Source organism: Urtica dioica, chromosome 7 (genome assembly GCF_054948205.1).
Source record: "Urtica dioica subsp. dioica isolate 48M chromosome 7, U.dioica_male_clone48M_v1_H2, whole genome shotgun sequence".
In the NCBI taxonomy this organism is placed as follows: domain Eukaryota; kingdom Viridiplantae; phylum Streptophyta; class Magnoliopsida; order Rosales; family Urticaceae; genus Urtica; species Urtica dioica.
Genome location: NC_142762.1, coordinates 26,073,315 through 26,098,110, shown reverse-complemented (window position 1 = coordinate 26,098,110; position 24,796 = coordinate 26,073,315). Strand labels below are relative to the sequence as shown.

General features: G+C 38.8%; 1 protein-coding gene across 4 annotated transcripts; it reads right to left on the bottom strand.

Moving 5' to 3' along the window:
* Positions 1-210: 210 nt before the first annotated feature.
* SAB (HYPERSENSITIVE TO PI STARVATION 4) lies at positions 211-22,863 on the bottom strand. 4 transcript variants are annotated; one of them, XM_089620447.1, is made up of 23 exons: positions 22,259-22,863; positions 21,289-21,400; positions 20,738-20,998; positions 20,116-20,381; positions 19,595-19,817; positions 19,081-19,251; positions 18,895-18,972; positions 17,592-17,843; positions 12,616-14,721; positions 10,017-11,895; positions 9,526-9,626; positions 8,809-9,165; positions 8,491-8,609; positions 8,010-8,259; positions 7,538-7,762; positions 7,097-7,236; positions 6,537-6,609; positions 3,831-3,932; positions 3,542-3,715; positions 2,101-2,442; positions 1,843-2,010; positions 940-1,321; positions 211-847 (listed from the first exon to the last, which is right to left on the bottom strand). In XM_089620447.1, the coding sequence occupies exons 1-23, from the start codon at positions 22,327-22,329 to the stop codon at positions 732-734; spliced, it is 7,968 nt and encodes a 2,655-aa protein (XP_089476573.1). In that variant the 5' UTR covers positions 22,330-22,863; the 3' UTR covers positions 211-731. The 4 variants fall into 4 exon arrangements, with proteins under 4 accessions (XP_089476573.1, XP_089476574.1, XP_089476575.1 ...); XM_089620448.1 differs by having other exon boundaries at positions 2,101-2,430; XM_089620449.1 differs by lacking the exons at positions 21,289-21,400; positions 22,259-22,863 and having other exon boundaries at positions 20,775-20,939.
* Positions 22,864-24,796: the final 1,933 nt, after the last annotated feature.

Below are 24,796 nucleotides of genomic sequence, written 5' to 3'. Positions count from 1 at the left end.
AAAAGCGTTGTAAAGCCGCGAGATGTGAGATTTCAATCTTTGGTCTAAACACTTGTTTTCTTAAACATCGACAGCAATTCAAGCGAGTTAGAGATAACAAGACGCAAAACCAAATTAAGGGATTGCATCTCCGTGTTCATGGCTTCTTGCATAGATTTTCTACATAATCGATCGCTTCTTGAGAACATGATATACATGAATCCATGATCATCTAGTTCAATATTAGAAACTATTACAAAAGAATTTTTCATGACATCAAATAATTCATTGAAAGCAATCTAACATGTCAACTTTCGAATCAGCCACAAGTTTACAAACTTTCCCGAAGTCTTTATCTGGACGAAATTGTTCCACCCTCCATTAATCTTTACAGAGATACAGATTCTCACTTAATTCTAAAATTTTGGATATGTATGTGAATGTATGTACAAAATACCGAAGCCAGTGATTCCTGTTAAATTTGTCCGACTGAAAACTATACAAACTTGACTACAGTACAGGTATACAATAACAAACTTCTTTTCCCACAAACAAAATTGCGTAGAGATTCTGAGAGAAGACAGCCACCAATAAACTCGGTACCTGAATGATCTTCCACAGAAGCTCGGAGTGGACCATCATGACGGCCAACATAAATCCCACTCGATATTGTGGGGCTTCATTGGCCTACACCCAGGCTTCTTCTCTGGAGTCTTTTAGGAAGAGGAAATCCTGAAATCTGATGTGAGATCTTAGTCATGAAAGTCCTCATACGGGGATGACCCGCTAGAAGAATCACTCTCGTATGGAGTGGTCTCCCTCGGCGACGAGGGTACCGATTCTTTTTGTTGAGAGGTTGACGCAGAGCCTGCAAGGAAGCAATGGGAGACTCAGAAAACGAAAGCAGGGCAGAGCAATGAATAAAATAATGAAACTTGAGGAAATAATAATATCAGCAACCTTTTTGGGCTCTCGAGCGTAACTTCTTGGTGTGGAGACGGATGAGCCTCTTAGCTCTTGTCATCGTGAGCTGCCTTACAAAGGGAGGGTACTCGGTGTCGCTTTCGCTCCAATCACCTTGAAATTCGTTTTCTGCTTCGCCCCGCATAGTCCTCAAGACAAACGCCTTTGCCTTGCGACGCTGAGTGTTGAAAAGGCCTCGGATGGAAGTGACAAATCCATCGCCCGCTCCGTCACTTGGACGCTTCAGCCAAGTCATGGGATGCTGATCGGTTTTGCCCGCCATACACTCATTGTCACTGAAGTTAAGATCACTCTCGGGTATAGAACCTGCCCCACTTGGCTCTCTTTGACTGTGCGCTTTGTCTTTGAACTTCTTGCCCTATAAATAAAAATAAATAAATAAAAAGAGGCGTTTTGTTTTTAAAACCACAACGAAACATTATGTTAATAGCAGAACAAAACACCAATACTGCAAATGAAGTAAACAGAAGCCTAAAAAAAAGAGCTAAACGACCCGCTGTATCTTTTGCCTACAATAATTGAAGATGATTTCTCAAAGAGCTAAGCTGACTCCATATATTACTCCAAAGAATAAAAGAAGCCCTCTATCTATGTACACTTCCATAATAGATATGATGGGTCTTTTCCTAGTACATATGTATCCTTCCACATTCATACTACAAATTCTCTACTCCTCCTTCACACTAATGGTAATGTATCCTTACATTCGTAAACATCACTATGACCCTCGTCTGTTAATAAAAGTGGGGTTAGAAATCTAGTAGTAATCTCAAATCACTCTGATGGAGGACTGTACTTGGCAGAAATAAGATCAGGTTCTTTCACTATGGAGTATATTTACAGTAAACAAAAAGATTAAGGACGCAAGCATGTCCTTACCTGCATTCCCGTCACAGACTTTAAGACACCCCATATAATGTGTTTCTTAACACGCGAAAATAATCTTCGCCAAGTCCCCGTGAACTCAACACGATGAAATGTATCCATAAGTAACTTGAGATCATTCACAACAAATCTTGACCCTTCGTAAGTAACTAACAGCTCAACCTGTTCAACATAACAAAAACGGCTTCAATATCTAAAAATGCTAAGCTTTCCATATCCAGAAGAGATGTGAGGCATGTAGCTATAATCAACCTGGCTTATCTTGATGTTATGGAACTCCATCATTTTTCGAGGTCTGGACCTTTTCTCTTCATTGGACTTCGTTATCTTTTTTTCTTCATGGGATGACCTACCCGACTTGAGATATTTAGGATCCTTCAATTTATGCTTTAAGGATTCGTCTTGATGATCCGAAGACTCGAGTGTGCCACTTTTAGCAGAAGAAATGCTCTGAAAGACGATTTCATTAGCAACCGATTCCGCTACAGTGTCTTCCCATGATCTGTCAAAGGAAGAAGTTCTTCGTAACTCTGAGGCTGGTCCAGTAGTTGCAGTTACCGCCGTATTTTGCGATTTGGACGACTGCAAAGATGTCTAAAAATTATAATTAGCATAAATAAATTTAAAGTAGAGGGAGGAAGAAAGACCTAAACAAGTGATCATATGCCCAATATAAGAGATTTAGAAATCAGATTAAGGCACAAGCTACAAAAATCACGTCTATTGGCGCAGTGTACGACGATAGTGTATAACTAGTGTAGAAAGCATAAACTAGAGAGTTTTAGGTACTGAGACAACTTTTATTGATATTGACAAGAGGTCTTACAATTATACCCTTGCAGTTTATTATAGAATTACAAAGCAAAATCCTAATAAAAAATCATAAGCCGAAAGTGATTGGTTCTTTCTCGACTCCCCGGCTGGTGTGTCGGTTTGTGACTGATCCAGGCGGCCCGAGTTTTCCAGTTCACTATATGTGCAAGTATCTTTGAAATAGTGTTCTTGGTAAATTCCACACCCATAAATAAAATTTTCTGTTTCATTTAAAAATAAGTTACTTGAAATACTGGAACGGTGTGATAACTGATTGTGTGGAGGAGACTGGTAGCAAAATTAATTGTTCTTATTTTTCTAAAACAATAGAAACAAATGTCTTTTTGAAGAGGTCTAGAACAGAGAGAAAATCACCGATAAGCTTAATTACCACATGGGATGGTGGTTATCAGCAAACTGCAAGGAATTCAAAAAAATACTCACTGGCTGAATCAATTAGGGATTGGGCTCTCCCTGTGATGTAAGTTTGTTTAGTTTATGCGAGAAGCTTGTTTCCTTGGCTCAGGTAGGCAGTCTCTGATTGATCTGTGTCTTGGGGGAAGCTATGATAGTTGGGAATAATTTTGGGTTCCTGGATTTCCCCAGGTCCCTGTTCTACTCGTGTTTTCATTAATTTTATTTAATTAAAGTCCCTGTTCTATTAATAAAATAAAGTTAATTAAAAAAAATTCCAAGTTTATGGTTCTTCTAAAAAACATTATGGTTAACTAAATTTTTTTTAAAAAAAAAGAAACTCAGGTCTTTTATTGAGAAAATCGGCTTAGCCGAAGAAAGAACTATGGTTAGCTAAATTATATACAAAAGAAAACTTGAAAGAACAAGAAAATAATTATAAAAAAGAAGGACGAGTATAACTCACGTGAGTAGAATCAGCAAGAAGAAGGGGATGACTGGTAGAAGAAATAGAGACACTTGATTTTGATGAGAGCTCTATCTCTTTTGTTGTGTGATTGCTCGATACAGAAGAATCCTGAGTTGAAGAGCTTTTCTTCACACGTTTTGAACCAGCAGTTGTTGATACCTTCCAAACTTCCTACATTTGAAAAGGAGAATTATAACAAGCAATGATAACCTAAATTTATATACAAAATAAGCTTCAATCGCATAAAAGAGCTGGGGTTAATTCGTCTTCTATCATTTCAACTGACCTGCCGCCTTTGTGAATCTTGTTCTTCTTCGGGAAAGAAATACTCCCACATCATCCTGTACATTGTCTCTGTTAAATGTATTTTGAGGGGATAAATCTCAACCTGCAGTGAAATCAAACAATCGATCAAGCAAGAACTGACTTTTCAAGAGTGCAATCTGCATATTTCAAATCAAATCATCCAAGCAGAGATACCCTTATACACAAAGCCACCGGATAACAAACCTATGTACACATGACACGATTAAATAGTTAAACCAAATATCAAAAATTGCAACCCTAATATTCCAAAATCATTTTTCTTCAACAGTGCAACTTTTTTTTTTTATAACCGTGGTGTCCGGGTTAGACCCAACTAATATCCACGAGGCCCTGGCATTATCGACCGGGAGACTACCCCAGTGGCCCCAATTGTTGCGTCCAGGGGGAATCGAACCGGGGATGTGCAAGATCCCAAGAATCGCCCTTACCACTAGACCAACCCCTTGGGGTTCTTCAACAGTGCAACTTTATGCAATCTATAACAACAGAATTCCCCATATCAGTATCATGCAATTTTTTTTTATAAACATTGACTACAATCCACGAGGCTCTAGCATTATCAACCGGGAACTACCCCAGTAGCCCCAATTTTGTGTCCAGGGGAAATCGAACGGGGGACTGATAATATCCCAAGAATCGCCCTTATCACTAGACCAACCCCTTGGGGTTGGTCTCAAGCATATATAGAGAAGAAAGGGTTCGACTAGCGTTGGAGAAAGTGGGTCAGAGGCTGCGCTTCGTCCATTTCTTTTTCCGTTCTGATTAATGGCAAACCGCGCGATAGGTTCGGTGGTTCGAGAGATCCCTTATCCCCTTTCTTGTTCATAATCGCGGCGGATGCTCTCTCGCGTCGTATCTCTCGCGGAGTGCGTAGAGGTTCTTTCAAGCCTATTGTTATCGGATCGCCTGGCATTGCAATTTCTCATCTCCAATTTGCCGATGATACGCTGATTTTCGGCGAGAATGACTCGACAAATTGGGAGAACTTGCTTGGTATTGTCAAGGACTTCTGCGACGCATCCGGTCTCACGATCAACATTGGAAAGAGCAACATTGTGGGTATTAATTGCACGGAGGCTGAGACAGCAGCCCTTGCTGGGGTGCTAGGCTGTAAAGAAGACAAGTGGCCGATTTGTTATCTAGGGATGCCTTTGGGAGATAGTCCAAGAAGAAAAGCTTTCTGGGACCCGGTGGTGGCTAAAGTGGTGAAGAGACTTGATGGTTGGAAGCGAGGGTTTCTCTCCAAGGGAGGAAAGATGACGCTCATTAGTTCTGTTCTTTCCGCGTTGCCTCCCTATTTTATGCCTATCTTTAAAATGCCGGAGGGGGTCGCTGCCGAAATTGAAAGGATCATGAAACGGTTTTTGTGGGAAGGGTACAATGATGGGCGGTCTCGCGCAGCGGTGGGTTGGGACACTTGCTGTCTCCCAAAAAACAAAGGGGGGCTCGGCTTTGGTAATCTCGCGGTCAAGAACAATGCTCTCCTTGCGAAGTTGTTGTGGCGTTTCCCGATCGAAGAAGATGCGCTGTGGCACAAGGTTATTTCCGCTGCTTATGGTGTTTCTCCTAACGGATGGGAACCGGGGGGTCCCAAGGATCGCACTTTTCGTATTCCTTGGCGTTCGGTTTCGACAGTTCGTGAGCTGTTTTACAGTTGATGTTCTTGGAAGGTTTTTGATGGGTCCATCGTGCGTTTCTGGATGTTTGGTGTGGAGATACGTGTTTAAAAGATCGGTTTCCAAGTTTGGCAAAACTTTGTCACTCTCAGAACGCCCCCATCATCAGATTCGTGTTTCCTTCTACCTCTTCTCCAGGTCAGGTGGATTGGAACTTTGGATTCCCTAGGTTTCTGACGAATAGAGAATCTTGTGAAGCGGTTGGTCTGACAGGGTTATTGGAAGGTTTTAAGCTTTGGGAAGGTCTTGAAGACAGGCGCATGTGGATGGGCGATGAAGACGTTTTCTCTGTTAAATCTCTGGCTGAGGATCTCTCTCCCGCTGCCTCTCACCCTCCTGTTTCTTTCTACGATGCTGTGTGGAAAGTTGCTGCCCCTAATAAGGTACAGTTTTTCGCATGGCCGGTGGCTATCAAGAGAGTCAACACAGCGGACCGCATTCAAAAATTGAATCCTCATCTGTCCCTGTCGCCGAGTTTCTGCTCTCTTTGTCGAAGTACACACGAAGACGCCGATCACCTCTTCCTCCGGTGTGTCGTGGCCACCGATCTATGGTGGTGGTATTTCTCGAAGCTGGAACTCGCTTTCAACCCTACCTCCGTTGAGGCGCTGCTGAACACATACGAGCCCCCCGGTTTCAGTTTGAAAAGGGCAGCAGCCGCCAAGACTGGGGTGCTGGCTGGTCTGTGGGGCATTTGGAACACTCGGAACAAGGTTATCTTCGAGGACGAGTGTTGGAATTTACAAAGTTTGATCGACAGTTTGAATCACTGCTTAGCCCTGTGGCTTTTTTCTTCTTGTTCTGAGTTTAAGTCTTTTTCTTTGGCTAATTTGGCTAGGGATTGGCCTAGCGCTTTGAAATTGCCTGTTTTCGGGGTTATGTTTTTCGCTTTGATTTTTTGAATTCTTTTGTACTGTTTTTCGGCTAAGCCGTGTTGAATGAATAAAGCCCCAATGTTTCTTTTAAAAAAAAAATAAGAATTCAATTACCTGAAACAGTTCAAGTGGAGAGTTCCCATCTTTTGGTGCCCCCTGCTTTGCATCCACTCGGAGCATAACCTTTCTGCAGACCATACATAATAAATTTTCTAAATGCATACACATATTCAATGGAGTGGATGAATCTTCAAAAGAGGATTCTAATCGGTTGATACGGTACGATATCCATTCACTAAATTATCAGTCTCAAGTTTAGATTACCTTGACTGGGAACAAGAAAAATCAGATAGAGGAGAGGGAAGTTGATTCTTTGTGGAAAAAAATATTATAATTAGGAGAAAATATTTACATGATTTAGGGGTAAACTACATATACGAATGGATCACCTTTAGTATATGAATATACTTTCTTTTTTTAAAGAAACAACGGGACTTTATTATTACTTTAAAACGGGCATAGCCGAGAACCGATACTTAGTATATGAATATACAACTCATATTAGCCGGTTCAATTAAACTACAGAAGTTTATATATATATATATATATATATATATATATATATATATATATATATAAATAAATTATAGAAGTACAACGAAAGAAATCTTTACTTTCCCCATTCCGGCGGAGGATTCCATGCAGACAAAAGCATATCTGACTTAGCATTAGGCAAGCAGTTCCGAACAACAAAATACTTTGTTGTAAACTGAGCAACTCCTACATCCTTGTAGTCACGATCAAAATCATAGATCTGTTCAATGTGATTTAAAAAAAAACCTTATCAACCACCGTCTAATTTGGTAATTTGAGAATTATGTGATACTTTTATCATCGCTACTATGATTGGAATATAAGAAAGAAAGAAAAAAAGAAAGAAAGAAAGAAAGAAATACAGCAGAACCGAACAGAATCATGTGAGCATGTGTGCACACAAATGCGCCAATACAATAAAAGTAAAAATAGAAGAAAGGATCTATCTTGGTAAGCACAATTTACTCAGAAACGCATAGTTGTTTTCTAGCCCATGTAACCTATCAGACCTACATCCTCACCATATCATTTATCTCAGCTTCAGCGAAAGATTTTCCGTCAACAAGCATGCTCCAAACCACTTTGTTAATCCGTAAAGAAATGCGCATAGCGTATGATGGACTTTTGTTCTTCTCTTTTTCCATCAGTCGAAGCTGGGCAGCTTTTTGTAGAGCCTTCCTCAATGATGCAGATGCTGCCTTCCTACACTTTTGTGCATTCATGAGCTCTCTTTTTAGCCCTTGCACCTGCAGTTTGAAAACACATCATGATGATAGGCTATAATAGTACATTATGAAAAGAAAGAAAGAAAAAAATATGCTTTATATTGCACATAAGAATATAAAAAACAAAAAACACCTGGGGCTACAGCCACGTTAGATTCATGGGGGGGGGAGGGGGGGGGGGCGTGGGTGGTGGTGGTGGAAACAACCAATTTCAATTATAAATATCACAAATCTTCAAGACATGTACTTCTAAATATTCATTTCTAACCAGTATCGGTCTTGCACCGGATATCATCCATAGGTCACCCTGCTTCTCTAAAATTATGTCGCCAGAAATATCACACCGAAGAGACAACTTCTTTATGTCATTAAGAATCAACTTCTGCTCCCGCTCTTTTTCTTCGAGATTCACTCTTGCAAGCTCCACCTCTTCAACACCATCAGGTACCACCTCATCAGCCTCTTCCTCAATATCCTCATCGTCTTCAGCAGGAAATGAGAGACTACTTTTACGAGGCCTATAATTTGCTCAATCATTCATACAACTTGAAGGGTTAAATAAACGAAATCTAAGATTAACTTTCTACTAATATAACCTAAGCTCCATCTTATTTCAGCTTTATAATTAATATAACTCGTAAGAGAGATATTAATATAGAAACTATTCTTTTATCTTAATTGAGTCAAGATTGATTGCAAAAACTGTTCACTAGTTATATCTTGAGGCAGAAACACATAAAGACTCTTACTTGGGAAGACGGGCAAATAGAAGATTAGTCAAGACATCCAGCATGACCTGAAATTGGCGAGAGGTCATTGTCGCCGTAATATTGTGAGAATTAAAAGTGAGCTCCTTTAAAGGCTTCACCTGCAGCATAAAGGAAAAAGAAAATGCATGAGAGAAGAATTCTTAAAGATGCATCAGGCCTGACATCAACTTTCCAATGGGGCAATTTAAACCAAAACAGGACTTCATGCATAATACACCGAACAAAGAACATACTAACTCAACATAATGAAAAAGTTGCCCAATAATCTACAGATACCAAAAAAAAATGCCTTATTACCTTCAATTCTGGAGTCCCACCTTTGTGCCTTGTGTATCGGAAATACATATCACAGGGCATAAAGACTCTCTCAAGAAGAGCACCAGTGCGCTTCACTTTGGGTGAACTTCTAAGAATTTTGGGAAGCCACTGCAACCCAGCCCCCGGATCAACATCTGTTGGTGCTACGTGAGCCTGAACATGCTCCAACATCACAGAAAACTCCATGCGTTTCCATGTCATTTCCGGTTCACATTCAGGAATCTGAATATTCCCAGTACCAAGCGCTTCTTCAATCATCTCTAAACCAACATGAAGAACTGAATGAAACGATCGAGCTAACACACGGCCACTGACCGCGGCAAGGAGAAATCTACCCTGTTCAGGAATCGTTGTAGTTTGCATGAGCATTAGAATTGAACAGGCAATATGGAACACGCATACCCTGATAGCTAAGATATAGTTACAATCAATATTTTCATTTATTGTTCTCCGGCTTTGCCGTGATTTTTAATAAAGTCCGCTGTTTCTTTTTAAAAAAAAAAAAGTTACAATCAATATTTTCCATTCGAGATAGGATGATTGGTGTTGGATATAGATAAGTCAAAAACCTAACCGTAGGCAAGACAGTTATCCTTTACAAAATTTACTATAAATCAAAGACACCAATTCTTCTATCATCATGTAATCAAAAGGATAAATGATGATTTTCCAAGTCTCTAAAAGGTTTAAGCTTACATTAGCTTCTTCAGAGTGAAGATTAAATTGTGGCTCAATAACATTCACCATGAAGTGACGAGTTCCTTCCTCTTCTGAATCACTTAGCTTTCCATCTTTAACTGCCATCATAAGAGCAAATGCCTCTTTAGTAATCATGTTATCCCGGGTTGTTTTCTTTCATATTTTCGTTTCTACTGTTTCTTTCTTTGCAATCACCTTTTCATAATCAATTAATTTTTTTTAGTTTACGCTTTTATTGTAAGTTTTCATAATCAGTTAAATATATTCGTATCTTCAGAAAAATAAAAGAAAGCACCCCGTGCCATAAGATAATCAATCGAAGGCAAAGTTTCCATTCAGACAGAAAAGCTATAAACATTTTTTTTCTATAAATAATGCTGATTTTCCACACTTTAGGCTTGGTAAAGGCTGTCAAAAGTCTAGTGTTTGAGAAATAAGCAGTTCCTGTATCAACTCTCCAATATGATTTCAAAAGCATAGAAACATACCAGAGGAAATAGGAGGCGAGTTCTCCATTTTAGCTGCAGCCACATTGTTGTCTAGTTTGACAGAATTCGACGAAGAAGAGTGAGCTCCGGAAGCTAGTGCAGAAGCAGATGGACTAGGGCTGGTAGTAGGGGGCTTTGAGTTAACACCTTGCGAATCGGCACCATTGTGTACATGGTTTTCCTCAAGCAACTTTCTCTGTGCATACAGTCGAGATGGGGATGGTTTTGGAGGTTCAAATGCTTTGGATATACCACCAACCCAGGACCAGACAGCATCTCTATTCTCAATAGTCCACAAAAGCTTAAGACCATAAACAAAAATGCGTTGACAATTGTCAGCAATCACCACATTGTATCCATCATCATCACTTGGATCAGATCTTGTGTGCTCATCACTGTCGCTCCCATTTTCAAACTCAGACCTCACATATGTCATCTCAAGATTTTTTCTTCCCGATTCTTGCCATGATAACAACCTAGCAGGATCAGCCTTGGGAGCCTGTCTTCTGATTGTGAAATAGTCGGATGATAACAAAAATCCATCATCACGATGCTTTTCTGTGCAACTGGTCGGGAGATTACCTTTTTCCCCATACACTCTCTCGCTGGATGAAGATGGTGCAATGGTTCTTGTCATTTGAACCACTTTAGAAAAACTAGCACTATCTTCCTTGTTTATAACTGCTTTTGGCATGTGAAGATCAAGACCTTGATACACAAGATCAAGAGGATCACGCTTGCATTCAAAAGTATATTTTTGCTTGCCTCGACTATAACAGAGCTCATATTTCAGCTTTGTCATATTAAATGTCAGACCTTTGGCTGGATCATCATCATCTAATGGAGTATGTTTAATACAGGTAGGAGTAGCATCAATTCTGAGCATGAATTCTGTCATCACTTTGTCCATTGACAAATTTCCTGACCTTGTAGCTCTTGGGACTCCAAAACGAGGCCAACGAGAGAATGACCTCAGTTTGTGAGGCGGAATGTAATTCATATTCCAGAATCTCATTATCCATGCAAGATCGTGAGCACCAAAATTTACTGTCGGTAAAACATGTTTGGCAGGAGGGCCATAGACGGTTCCATCTACATCAGCAGTGTCTCTCGTGCTAGAAGTCGATTGCTTGTCGTCTGAAGGAGAAGGTCTAAGGGAAAAGTTCCAGCGGAGGGAAAGTGAAGTAGACCGAAAAGGATCATAAACCTTTTCCCGTGGCTTCCCTTCAATTGGAAGTGCATGTAAGTAATGATTCAATGGACTACCAGATTCACATTCCCAGTCCATTGTAACCTCAAGAGTGAAGACCGAGGCTTCAATGAATGCACCAGATACGCCTCTACGGAGTTTTACACCACGACTACTTGCCAAACTCTCTAGACTGCTCAATATGATCTTAAACTCTTTTGCAGAAACATAAACACGGCCATCTGACTGCTGAAGCTCCATATAAGCAGATATTATTTGTAGCTTGTCAAGCTTTTCATATGGATCGACAGTTGCAAGCACATTCCATCTGGTTTCTGAGAAGTATAAGGTAACATTTCCATGAATGTAATTTCTAACATCATCCCACCAAGGTAAGCTACGCTCCTTCTTCGGTGGCTGTGTTTGTGGGACAAACGAACCACCCATCTGTGAATGATCCCTAACACTTAGATTAGCCCTACGAAGAGCCACAGTGAAAGCATAGCTAACATCAGCAAAAGCTGGTTCATATCCCACTCCAAATGAAACTTCTGCTCTCTGGAAATGAATTGGCAAATCCGAATACGTTTTTACAGGAGGAGTTGTACCACTTGCGGAACGAAGCATGCACACCTTTCTCCACCTCCCAATAAAGACATCTTGGTATATTTGAGGCTGAAAACATGTTGCCTAATACCAGTAATAAAAAAATAAAAATAAAAAAAGTCATGATCAAGCAGAGCAACTAAATAACTTCCAAGTTTTCTTCTTATAATTTAAATCAGCCCTTTGGCATGTATATGCTCGTTACCTGACCTCGGTCAGACTTTTTTCAACCAATAATAGTACTTTTTCTCTAAAAATAAAAACTAAATGTGTTTTATATTATCCACACAATAGACTTTCAATATTTTTTTTCCACGCGACAATTAAATATGGGTCTTTTAGCTTTATAGCCATTTGACTTATAGCATTTTGTATAATAGCTAAACTTTTGTAAATTTTCTATAAATAGCCACCTCAACTTATTTACAGCACTCAAAAAGAAAAAAAAAAAACCCAAAATAGGCGGAAATGTTTTCGGGTATTTTTGTCTTTATGAGTGCCGTAAATAAGTTGAGGTGTCTATTTACAAAAAATTTACAAAAAGTTGGCTACCTAGCAATTGTTAGACTTTCAGTGGCTTATTCGGCTAATTTTTTTATTAAATATTCTAAACCTAAATTATTCAACCTAAATTTGGAGTTTTAGAATAAATTCTAAAATGATAAAAAAAAAATTATAAAGGAAATATAACAGGCTTTACCCTCCCAATACATCATTTGCATCCCCCCATAAATCATGCAACAAGAGGGAGAATGTAAAAAAAAAAATAAAAAAATAAAAAAATAAAAAAAAAAACAACTCTACCTGCTGTGCTAGAATAACACGACCTTCACATCTACCAGAGGTTGCAGAAAACAGCGGAAGAGTGTAATCCCGCAGTTGAACGACAAGAGAGCTGGTTCGGAAATTTATGTTTCTCCCATATAGCCTGGAAAATGGTATATTATTTTCACAACAAACAGGATCCAGCTTCTTCAAAACCTCTATCATGCCCTCGTCCCCACCATCGATCCTTGTCAAGCTTAGATCTAAATCCGTCGCAGTAATGGAAAGCAGCGAAGTTCGAGCAGTGCTTGGCTTAAAGCCAGCCTGGAATCCACTAGGGCAAGCACCTGAACCTTCTGATGGCAACAAACTCTGACATGCCTTGTAATAAGATCGGAATGATTGCTTATGAACTTCTTCTTTCATTCTGCTTATAGCAGATGGATCGTGTACATCAATCTCGGTTCCATTAAAGAAAATCTTTTTTTCTTGATTAGAATCTGTTGTTTCAGCAGTTTTTGGAAATTGGCTGAGCTTGGAAGTAAGCTCATCAAGAAAATTTAATCTCACAGCCCGCTCACACGCCTCATTCTTCATCAGCTGATAGCGCTCATCAAACCAACCCTGCAAAGGCTCCTCCTCTATATCAGCAGTTAGCTTGCGTATGCAAAACTTTAAACAACCAAATTTCATGGATCCCGGCTTCTTAGGTTTTGGGACACCTTTCACTGGAAAGATGAGATTAGTTTTGGCAGTAGTGATAAGTTTCAGACCCCGCAACATATCCTCAATAGAATCATCGATGGCCCGTAGTTGCAACCTATATGGCATGCAAATGTGAACATCAAGGCCTTGAATTACCCAATCCCATGTGGTAGGTGCAGGTATTTTCACATCAGATGAAACAGTTGAGACACTGGGAATGCGTGAAATTTGCATGCGGCTACTTTTGAAAATCCTTGAATTATTAATGCTAAGAATAAGTCCTTCAAGAAGTACTCCAATACGGGCATTCTCAGAGAAAATTGACTGAACCTGAACCAATGCATCAACCCCATCACCAACCTCCGCAGATATGCTCAGCATTTCAATGTCAACTGCAAAAATGGACTCCTTGTTCTTGTGCTTATCATTAGTCCCTGATTCAGCAATGGCCTCTTTTGCCTCTTCAGCATCTCTCAAGGTTACATCCTGCGTGTACTCATTGCCATGTCGCTGAAGTTTCTGATTATGCACTAGTAATTTCAGTTGCAAGCTCAGTTCAAATAGTGTTAGATGTACATCCGGCTCCCACCTTACTGTAATATCCGTTGCACTGAAAAGAGAGCAGATAGCTATCTCTTTATGACCACCAGAACGACGCACAAATTTAGCATTTTGCATGTCAAACAGTGTTATTACAGTTTCAGATTTTTGTCCGACCAAGCATTCCTGATACATTGATCTAGCTCTTTCTAACTCCACCTGGGTTGACTGCATTTCCTTATCCACGCATAAACTGAAGTGAAATATGTCCAGAGAAATAGAATACTTCAATTTCTTGCATCCATCAGAAACCGTGGACATAATGTCTGCAGATCGAGGTTTTCCATCACTGGAGACACTTATTATAACTCGACCACCCTGTGATCCGTAATTCACACGCTTGGGGTCTGCAACAGCAGTATTCTCAAGACCCAAATCACCAGAGAAATTCACCGAACATCTTTCAAGATTGAATTTCAATATTTGAGTTCCCTTCCCTGAATTTTTTGATGAACGGCTTCCCCGCCCCTGTGATGCTCTTTTTCCCAAAGCAGACAGACTCTTCAAGAGAGCTTGAAAAGACATAACCGTTGATATAAGAGATTCAATGCGCTTGAAAGTTAGATAAAGCCCCATACCAGTGACATCAACAGATAGCATCAGTTTACTTCTAGGACCATTTTCTTCTGATGATTCCATATCCCTCTTGCCCCAATCCAAACTAACCTTTGCTATGTGCACCAAGGAGCCTGAATTCGATTCCACTCCAAAAAGGTTTTCTTTCAAGCACTCTTGGTACTCATCTTCCATGTGCAAATTTAACTCCCCAAGTTCCGTGTGTACAGTGGTACCAGAATCAGAAATGTTATTGGCAAACAAATGTGATGATTGAGAGCACCCCTATCAGGAAAACAAAAAATCAAACAGTAAATTTTAAATTATAAAATTAAGGACAGTTAAAATGAAAAGGAAATCAACACTTTAGATATTGAAGTTGGACCAGAGTATTCTTAAACAAAGGAATAACTTATGTGAGGCAATTTCGTAATGTTACAATATTATATAAAATAACATAAGCAGTTTCCTTGTGGTGTATCTGGAACACCCGGAATAAATCCATCTTTAATGATGTGCCGTGGAATCTGAACGCTTTGGCTGACAGTATAAATCATTGTATCGCTCTTTGGATCTTTTCTTGCTGTAACAAGTTCAAGTCTTATTCAAAAAATCGTATTCAAAAGATCAACCCTCATATATCCTTGATGCCAAGCTTATGCCCTCTCTGTGCTAGAGCGAGTGAGGATGCCGAACACCTTTTTATTGGGTGTCCTGTGGCGGGGGCGATCTGGAAGTGGCTTTTCCAAGCTGGAAATTCCTTTCATGCCTGATTCTATAGAAGGGTTGCTTCGTATCCACGAGATGCAAGGGCACAACGACACATGGATCGCAGCTGCTTAGACCGGAGTTTTATCTTCTTTGTGGTGTCTTTGGATTACGAGGAATAACCGGCTTTACAACGAGGAGGTTTGGAACTGGGACAGTATGGTCGACAACATTAATCACTGTATAGCCTTTTGGCTTCACTCGAATTGTAAAGATTTTAAGGTGTTTTCTCTTTCTGATCTGGCCAGGGATTGGGTCTGCAATCTGTAACCCTTTGCGCAGGGATTTGTTTTTGTTTTTTTCGGAGCTGTTTTCGGGTTTCTTCAGCTCTTTTTTATGAACTTTCTACGGCTAAGCCGTTTCAATCAATAAAAGATCAGAGTTTCTTTTTCTTTTTTCTTTTTTAAAAAAAGAGTTCAAGTCTTTTTCTTTAGCGGACTTGGCTAGGGACTGGTCTAGTTCGCTGTAATTTAAGTTTTCTAGGGCTTTTATTCTTGTCTTGGGCTCTCCCCTGTATTTTTTGTAATTCTTGTTCTGGATTTTCCGGCTGTGCCGTAATTTTAATAAAGTCGGCTGTTTCTTTGAAAAAAAAAAACAAAAACAAAAACGAAAAAAAAATATAAGCAGTTTCCTTGATGAAAAAAAAAAAAAAAAAAAAAGACATATCTAATATGATGACCATATAGATGCAAGATAGAACCAGCCTAGTATAAATCCCTCCGGCTACCACTGAATTTAGAATTATGTAATAGATCATAGGCCATCATCGAAATAGCTGGATGTAACAACACCCCATACTGCTTTTAGTAATCATATCTACACCTACACATTACCCAACATTTATTTTCTTTAGAAAATTACCCTTTCTATAAGTTAATTTTCTAGAATGAATAAAGTCCCTATGTTTCTTTTAAAAAAAAAAAAAAAAAAATAAGTTAATTTTCTATTTGAGGCTGCAGTTGTATAGAGTTGAATGGGTGCTGAGCTTTCCAAGAACCTCATGAACACAGATACCAGAGGCTGAAGGAAGGAGTGGTGGGACTAGTGGAAAATGTATAACCCTCACTTAGCATTGTCGTGTCCAAGAGGGTCAACAATTTAGCGAGAGGTAAAATACCAGAGACGGAAGGAAGGAGGGCTATGCTTCTTCTAAGTCTTTCAAGAGAGTCAACACAGCACATCGTGTCCAGAAGTGTAATCCTCACTTAGCGTTGTGGCCGCAATGCTGCTCCATGAGCTGTAGAGCGGGTGAAGATGTGGATCATCACTTTCTTCGGTGTAGTGCTGCCTCTGAGGCTTGGATCTGGCTCTTTCCAAGCTGGGCATCGTCTGAAACTGCCCTGACTCCACCGACGCGTTGTTACAGACTCACAATTCTTCTGGTCGCAGTTCTAAATGGAGGGTGGCAGTGAAAACTGGAGTGCTTAGCATGTTGTGATGCTTATGAAATACAAGGAACAAGTGGACCTTCGATGACGAGCCTTGAACTATGAGTGGGATGGTCGATAATATCAATCGTTGTATTGCACTATGGCTCTTTTCTTGCTGTAATGAGTTCAATATGTACAGTATAGCGGATTTGTGTTGGTGTTGGTCTAGCAGTTTATTATTTTCTTTCCTAGGTGTCTTTTTGTCTTCTTCTTTTTTAAGAAACTTTAAAGTGGTGGTTTTGGGATTTCGAGTAGTGTATTCGTGTAGCATTAGCTCTGGTGTCTTTTACATATCTCGTAGTTTGGTTTTGTAATTTTTCACAGTTGTGCCGCTTTTAACAAAGCTTCCTAGTGTTTTTTATATAAAATAAAAAAAAAAAATAAGTGGCAAATGTAAATCTATAATACCATGAAAAAGTAAAAAAATGATCCTTGTAAATTAATTAGAGCAACATGGAATCAGATTTTAGAGGGGATCTTTCTTAATTTTCTCTTATTTTATCAGGCGAAGGTTTCTTGCCTCTGGAGGAGATTTTCAGACCTATTCCAAGGAGAAGCTCTAAATGGAGATCAGATTGGGAGGACAAGGCTTTATTATATGAAACGGAAGGCGTTATAAGGGAACTTTTGGTATATAAAAAAATGAACTACAGCGCTGTTCTCTGGTTCATGCCCGGAATTAAAAGATTTCTCCTTATCAGATTATTGGTGCAGTACATTCAAGCAGATTCAGCATGGTTTTCTTTGCTTTTGGTAACCACTTCTATTCGGATCAATTTGAGTTCTCAAATAGTAGAAGGGCACCAATTTTCGCAATCCTAAATATCATTTATTTATATTTTATCTACACCTTCTAAAGTATTTATTAACATACTGGTGTTGATAACACATAGACCCGTGTGTGTCAGTATTTCAAAAGGACCATGATTGAGCACGCAATTTATCAAATTAACTCACATGATATAATGGCGAGCCACTGATGCTATAAAGCACAACAGTCATCTCAGGGGCCGAGAGAGTACATGTCCACATGATAGCTTTGGCACCACTACCTGCTGGCTTTTCAAGAATGGGCTGTTCTTCTCGAAGCACCATTTTCTTCTTCTTGGAGAAATGCAGACGCAGCCATGGCTTCAATCTACTTATTATGATATTGCACCGAGTACCTCCCAGCTTCATGTCAACTTCAGCCCTGATAGGTGCAGATGGCTGAAATGTAAAAGCACCAAGCTATATTTCTCAGTTTATAAAATGATGAAAAATTTCAATCCAGGTCTTCAGCATAAACAGACTTCATTTAGCTGAAAATCCCAAACTTAGAAAAAAAAAAAAAAAAAAAAAAAAAAAAAAAAAAAAAAAAGACAAACAAACAAATTCTAATTGTTCTTTCAGAGAAAAACAAAGGTGCTTGGTGTTCATTTTTTTTTTTAACAAGAAAAACTAATTCGATCTTATCATTATAAGTGTAACAAAACAAAACCAAAAATAAAAATATCTTCATTCAATTAATCAAAAAAAAAATTACATGGATAATTAGGTATTCTTTTTTAAACAAGAATATTTATATTAACAGGCTGAAAGCCAATTTACAAAAAGGGAGTGCAAAACGCACTCCAGACCAGATCGTAACCTTCCACAACAAACCGATGGATAATTAGGTATTCATCCCACGACACGTGTAAACTCTAGAACTATATAGTGGTGTTTTTATATATGTAGTAACCTATACCGTTAAGATACATACAGTTGAAAAAAGTAAATCAATCTCAAGTTTTGCATCATAAATCCTCTGAAGTATCAAATATATTGCAACGACTACAGTTTTGATCAATATTTGTATAAATTTCATTGATTCTTTCACTAAAATCAATAGAACTCATATACTAAACATAGAATGCTAAATTCTACAACCACGAAATCGCCAATCATCTTTTTCCGTTTTTTTTAAATGACACAACGATGATATGATTACGACAAGGTGCTCAAACAAAAATGGCCGGTACAATCTTAACCGATAAACCTTTCAATTTATCCACGAAATTATTGAAGAAAAAAAATTAATTGAGGGACTGATGATGTATCTAGTATCTTTCTAGAAAATGGAACTCTTCGAATGTAAAAAAACAATTTCATGTGCATGTCAAAGTATACTAAATAACTTTAGAGCAACTAACAGTGTACATATGACATCCAAGAAACGCGGGAGACTGTAGTGAAAACATAATAGCGATAAAATAAAAACACTGAAAAGCATGTATACCTGCATTGGAATATAAACAAACGAGCCAACGTCTACTTTTAGTATCTCCAGGACAGAAGTGCCAGCTTCTCTAAGAAGCTGAAATGTCATGGAAAACCATTGTCAAGAAGATGCCTAGCTTTACGTGATCATTGCAACGTAAGGACATTAAAAGAGCTGTAATAACATCAACAGATACTCCCATACATGAATCTCACTAAACTCCAGTTGAACATCAAGGCGGGTACTCTCCCCCATATCTTCACTGGCTTGCGATTTGACACTTTTCAACTGGATTCCCATAATATTATTCTCCACAACAATATCATATTCGCGATGCACAAATTTCACATCCAGTTTTGGCAGATTAAAGCAAAACTGTCACAAACATATAATTATGTCAGTTGGTACAATGAGAAGCAGTCTATAGAATTTATTTGGCCTTAGTTCTTATGTGGATAACTGGTAACAAAATATCAAAATTTAAAATTTAACAACATAAACTATAAGCCATCTTATACTAAATCATATTTATCAAGCTTTGGAGTCAGTGTAAGAATCATTTCTATATACATATATATATATGATATAAATGTAACTATCTCACTGGTTTTTGTAGTCAGGTTACTTCTTTTTTATTAATGATATATTAGTTTCTTCTCAAAATAGACATAAATACATATACACACACACACAGAGAGACAATGAACAACTCACAGACCTTTTCAGGAAGCATAGAGGTATACTTTGAAAGCGCAGGAACAGTGCTGCGTTTTTTTCTTTCTTCCCTAAAGACTGAAGTACCAAAAGTCGACCCTTTAGCTTGAGCAAATTGAGAAGAAGATTGTATAGAACTGTTGCTTTTAGATAGCATCTCCTCATTCAGGTTCACAATTACTTCTCCACTGGTTATGTCCACGTCTTTAATAACTACACCAACTTCCCTAAGTTTAAATGAATGAAATAGAAGCGACATTAGCTAAACTTTTTTTATATATTATTACTGATTACAAAACAGTTACAGCGTTGTAGGAGATTTGATAATTTAGATAGTCCCATATGAAGATGTGTGAAACAACATAATGATCACACACATGATGATAAATGCCTCGTATAATTTATCAACGAATGTTTGTACACTTACAAAGCTGTCCCTTAGATATGTATCGGTATAAATAATGGCCTGAAATGTTATGGCGTTGTGATATATAAAAATAATTATACGAATCACTTAAACAGTACCTATCATGACCAAATTCACACGAGAGAGAAAACGTTTCACAGATAAAAGGTGCAGGTGATCTCTGCATTATTGTGCAGGATGACTGGCCTGCAGAAACACCTCCTCCATGGCTAATATTGGAAGATTGATCGCAACTGACTCGATGTTCACCCATGTTAATGACAATAGGTTGTATGTGCAGCTTAACAAACAGATTTTGCTTTGATTCAGTGTCCTTAGATATATCCATTTCCAGTTCCTTAATTTCAAGGGTAGCTTTGGGAGTCTGCGCATTTAGAAGGGTTAACTTTTATCACCATAAAACATATTTTTGGGATAAGTTGTGTAAAGCAATCCAAAAGAAAGAAAGGGAAAATTCAGTAAGAGATCCTAATGAGGTGCAGTTATTTTGTTTACAAATTGAAACATGCTACAGAAAACGTGAATTTAAGTGTAAATCAAATCACACTACAGTTTTTAATGTTCCAAAAAGTGCACTATAAACATCAAAATAAAAACTTGTATCAAGTGTAAGAGCCATTTTTTTGTTATCTTAGAAACAAAACATTGATTAAGAAAGGTCCCAGCAATCATCCAGGACAGTTATCATAGGAAAAAAATTTGTGACAGCGAGCTATGTACCTTCAATACCAAATCGGTCACCGAAACCGACAAATACCTTGCTAGATTCGCTACCACCATCCATTTTCCCCTGCCTGAAGAGCGTGGTTTTCTGGTTTTAGCCTCTGATTCACTCTTAGAAGAAGGTCTCAACACTATTTCCAGGTCACATATTAAAACTTGCAGCTTCGGATCCTTGGAGATAAAACCAACACCAAGTTTGACCAACGACTGCCGTAGGCTGAGCTTTATTTCACCAATAGATACAGATTCAACAGGTCCCTGTACATCATGTAAGTATAAATACGAATGACATTTAAGGAAGTTTCCACCGATTATTTTTTTTTAAAAGAAACAGCTGACTTTATTAAAACCGCGGCAAAGCCGGAAAAACATAAAGCTAAGTAACTTGAAAAACTCTTAAGAAATGATATATCACTTCAGCATTTTGTCTCTAACTGTAAACAAATTCTCACTATCATGGCTTTATCAAGATACTAAGAACACACAATACAGAGTCAGTAATTCCTTATTCAGTTCACAATTAAATCACGACCAAAGTGTGAGTAAACCTTCTTAAATGTCACCACCACGTCCTTAAAACACTTCCAGCCACCAACTCGAAATCTCACAAATGCTCCCAATTTGCGGCTCAAAAACCAAGCAACCAACCTTGAAACAAATCTGTAAAATGGCCAATAAATTACACAGTTAAGCAAAGTGCATGTAAATAAGCTTAGAAACAATAGAGGTGGTACCGACACTAGAATTTTTTTTTTTATATATGCAATATACAAAGAAAATGCCACAGCAAAATGTGGCAGACAGATCACCACATCCATTTATGGATTTCAATGTATGGGGTTTATGATACAAATCGTACTAAGTTTCCTAGTTGCGAACTATTGGCTAAACCCCTCAACCTAACCTTTCATTATAGGTTACATTTACACTAAATTCATCAATCTACCCAGTAAGGTTGTGACTTATTACACATGTTAAACTTTTAATCTTTTAATTAGCCATGACGAAAGAAGTTAAGAAAGATAGCGTAATACTAGTAGGCCCTAGTCCTGCAAATTTTTCTATCCCAAATAGAGGGGATATGTTTACATAAACGGTCTATCTCGCTCAAAATAAATATTACTTTTTCTCGAAAGAGGAAATAATGGTCGAGTTTTAATTTCTATTTCTTCTAAACTTGCCAATCATAAGGTCTAAACCCAGGTTTTTTAGCGCGATTACTAGATCGAAAATTCAGCACATCAAGCCGTTTGCAAGCATTAACAAATTATCTATCCACCCTATTAAAAAATATCAAGCACTCATCCTGTATAAGCCGATTCGACAAATCCTAGTAAGAACTCTCCCCCACTATGATATTCCCGATTCTCCAACGCAAAATGTCCAATCCATTTATGAGTCATTCCACCACTATATAATGTGTATCAGCAAATGACTTCTCACCCAAATGCGCGCGCGCTCACACATACACATACATATAAATATATATATATAGAGAGAGAGAGAGAATCGACATACATGAAGAGCAACCACAAGACGATTGAAATGAAAAGGAAGCCGAAGAGGAACTTGACCGGAGAAGCCGCCATTTCCGGCGAGCAAGTAAACGGGGAGAGGCCTCTAAGCAAACGTCGAGTTTCCAATCAGATCGAGGAATAACAGGGGAAAATCATACAGCGGGACCACCGCGCGGACAATGACTCCATGGTGGTCTTTGCAATCATTTGCTTTTCGTTGCAGGAGAAAGGGAGAGAGAGAAAAGAAGAAAAAAGAAAAAGCGCGGGAGCGAAGAACCCTAGAAACTATGAATATACCCGTACGTATATGTATATGTGTGTTTATATAAAAAGGGCGAGTCTTCGAAGGCGTAGCGATCGGAGTTAGCGTCGTGTGTACGAACCAGGCACAGATCCGATCCGCGAGGGGGAGAGAGAGAAAGAGAGAGAGAGAGTTGTGAAGGTTTAGATTGGGTACGGGAGAGAACACGGATGGGATTACGGTGAGGGCGAGGATTTTGGAAAACGTGCATGAGAGGTCGCTGTAAGGAGTGGCGAGAGAGAACGTGGCTAAACCCGACGCTATCGGTGTAACTGAATCTAGAAACGTTACGTTTCGAGATTCTGACAACAATCATTCATATTTCTTATAAATAAAATCTGTTATTAATTTGTGTATCTCTATAATATAAACTCGTTCCATGCGTATTTGAAGACGTCTATCTTAATGAAAAATATATAATATTTTAGAAGAAAATTATCTTATTTATTCTGGACATATATGTTTCTACTCAGATGGTTTCTAAATATTAATTTAAAATTACAATGTTCTTAAACTCTTTTTTTATTGAATATGAAAGCCGGTTGACTATGTTACATTAAATAACAAATCTCTAATGTGTTGTTTGGTAGTTAACTCAAAAAGTTTTTGTTTTCTATTTTTTAATTTTTTTAGTTGTACTGAAAAATTATTTTGCAGTTGTTTTCAAAAAGCTGTTTGGTACAGTTTTCATTTTTGTTTTTGAGAAATTGAAAAAACTGAAAAAAGTGTTTGGTACAGTTTTCATTTTTTTTTTTTAAATGAAAAGAGAAGATGAGGAGAAGGAGGAGAGAACAGAAGAAATTTTTTTCCAAAAACACATTTTATTTGTTTTCAGTTTTCTTTACTCTTTTACAAAACAACTGCAAAAAATTTTAAAAAAATTTTCCGGAAAATTAAACCAAACGCATTTTCGTTTTTTGTTTCCAATTTTTTAAACTCAAAAACTGTTTTTGAGATGAGAACCAAACATAGCCTAAATTTTGTCTTCAATTCCCTTTTTCTTCATCTTAAAAAAACAACCGCATGTTTTCTACTTTCTAGGTAACAAAATACCACTTCAAATCAATCTCATTGCTTACTCGATTCTAGAGTTATGAAACACTGTCGAGGACCCTCCGCATCTCGTTTTCTCTGTCGAGCACATCTCTCTAAATATTCATTAATGAATTTTGGCCCCCACCTCATATAGCAATCAGACTAATGTTGAGCATCAGAGAGCGAGTCAGAGGCACTGCATTTGCGCTCATCTAAGCTTGATTTCTCTTCTTCCTATTCTCATAACTCCGCGACGAGCGAAGAATACCGTCGAGCTAGACGAGCGACAAATCGTGACTTTCGAGTTTCCCAAGTTGAGTCGGATGCGGTCACTTAGTCTGGCTTTGGCTCGAACAGCCTGAATCATTAAATAGTTGTTCAAATTGCAGAGACAACACTTTGGCACTAGAACCGGGATTCATAGGAGATGATGCAGCGCATGGGACTTCCTTCACTCGTGGAATGCTCCTAGGATCGGGAGGGAAAGACAGGAACCACCCAGTCGACGCCATCAACTCCTTCGAGCTTAAATGTACTCGCCCGCCTTCTGGGCATCCGACAAATCTCGGATCGCCTCCACGAACTCAAGACTATCTGCCCCGCGCCGGCAGAGAAGTCAGCAAAAGGGCCAAACTGGAGCGGGGTCCGCTGCAAAGTCCTCAGTCGAGACCCACACCCAAGCCTTCCTGTTGGTGGTCTTAGTATCAGTGATCATCAGCTTGGCGTTACGACGATCATGAGCCACGTGAAAATCCAAGTTGACTCGGCACCGAGAAGACTGTAACGAGACTGCGAAAGTCATCCACAGTCATAGCACGCTTTGTCTAGTTATGCCACTCCATGTGGCACATTACAACCAAGCGATAAAAAACTGGGCTAATCTGATTGGCATGCATTCCCAACTGCGCAAAGAGTTGTTGGACGGTGGGCTAAAATGGCAAGCACATCCCACATTGAAGACTCGCCACATGTACTGCGGCGAAGCCATGCTCGAGAAGAATGGTTGATCTTTTTGAAAGCGGATGGAGAAGCGCCACCAAAGTCAAAATGTCATAAACCTCCCTGAGAGCGACATATACTCGATCTGTGATCGACCTCTGAGCAGTCGAAGCCATCCGGAGTAGCAAAACCTTTGATTGGATACCACTCTGTCTTCTCTAAGCACCTAGTCGATGCACTAGCCTTGACGCGCGCGCATCCTCC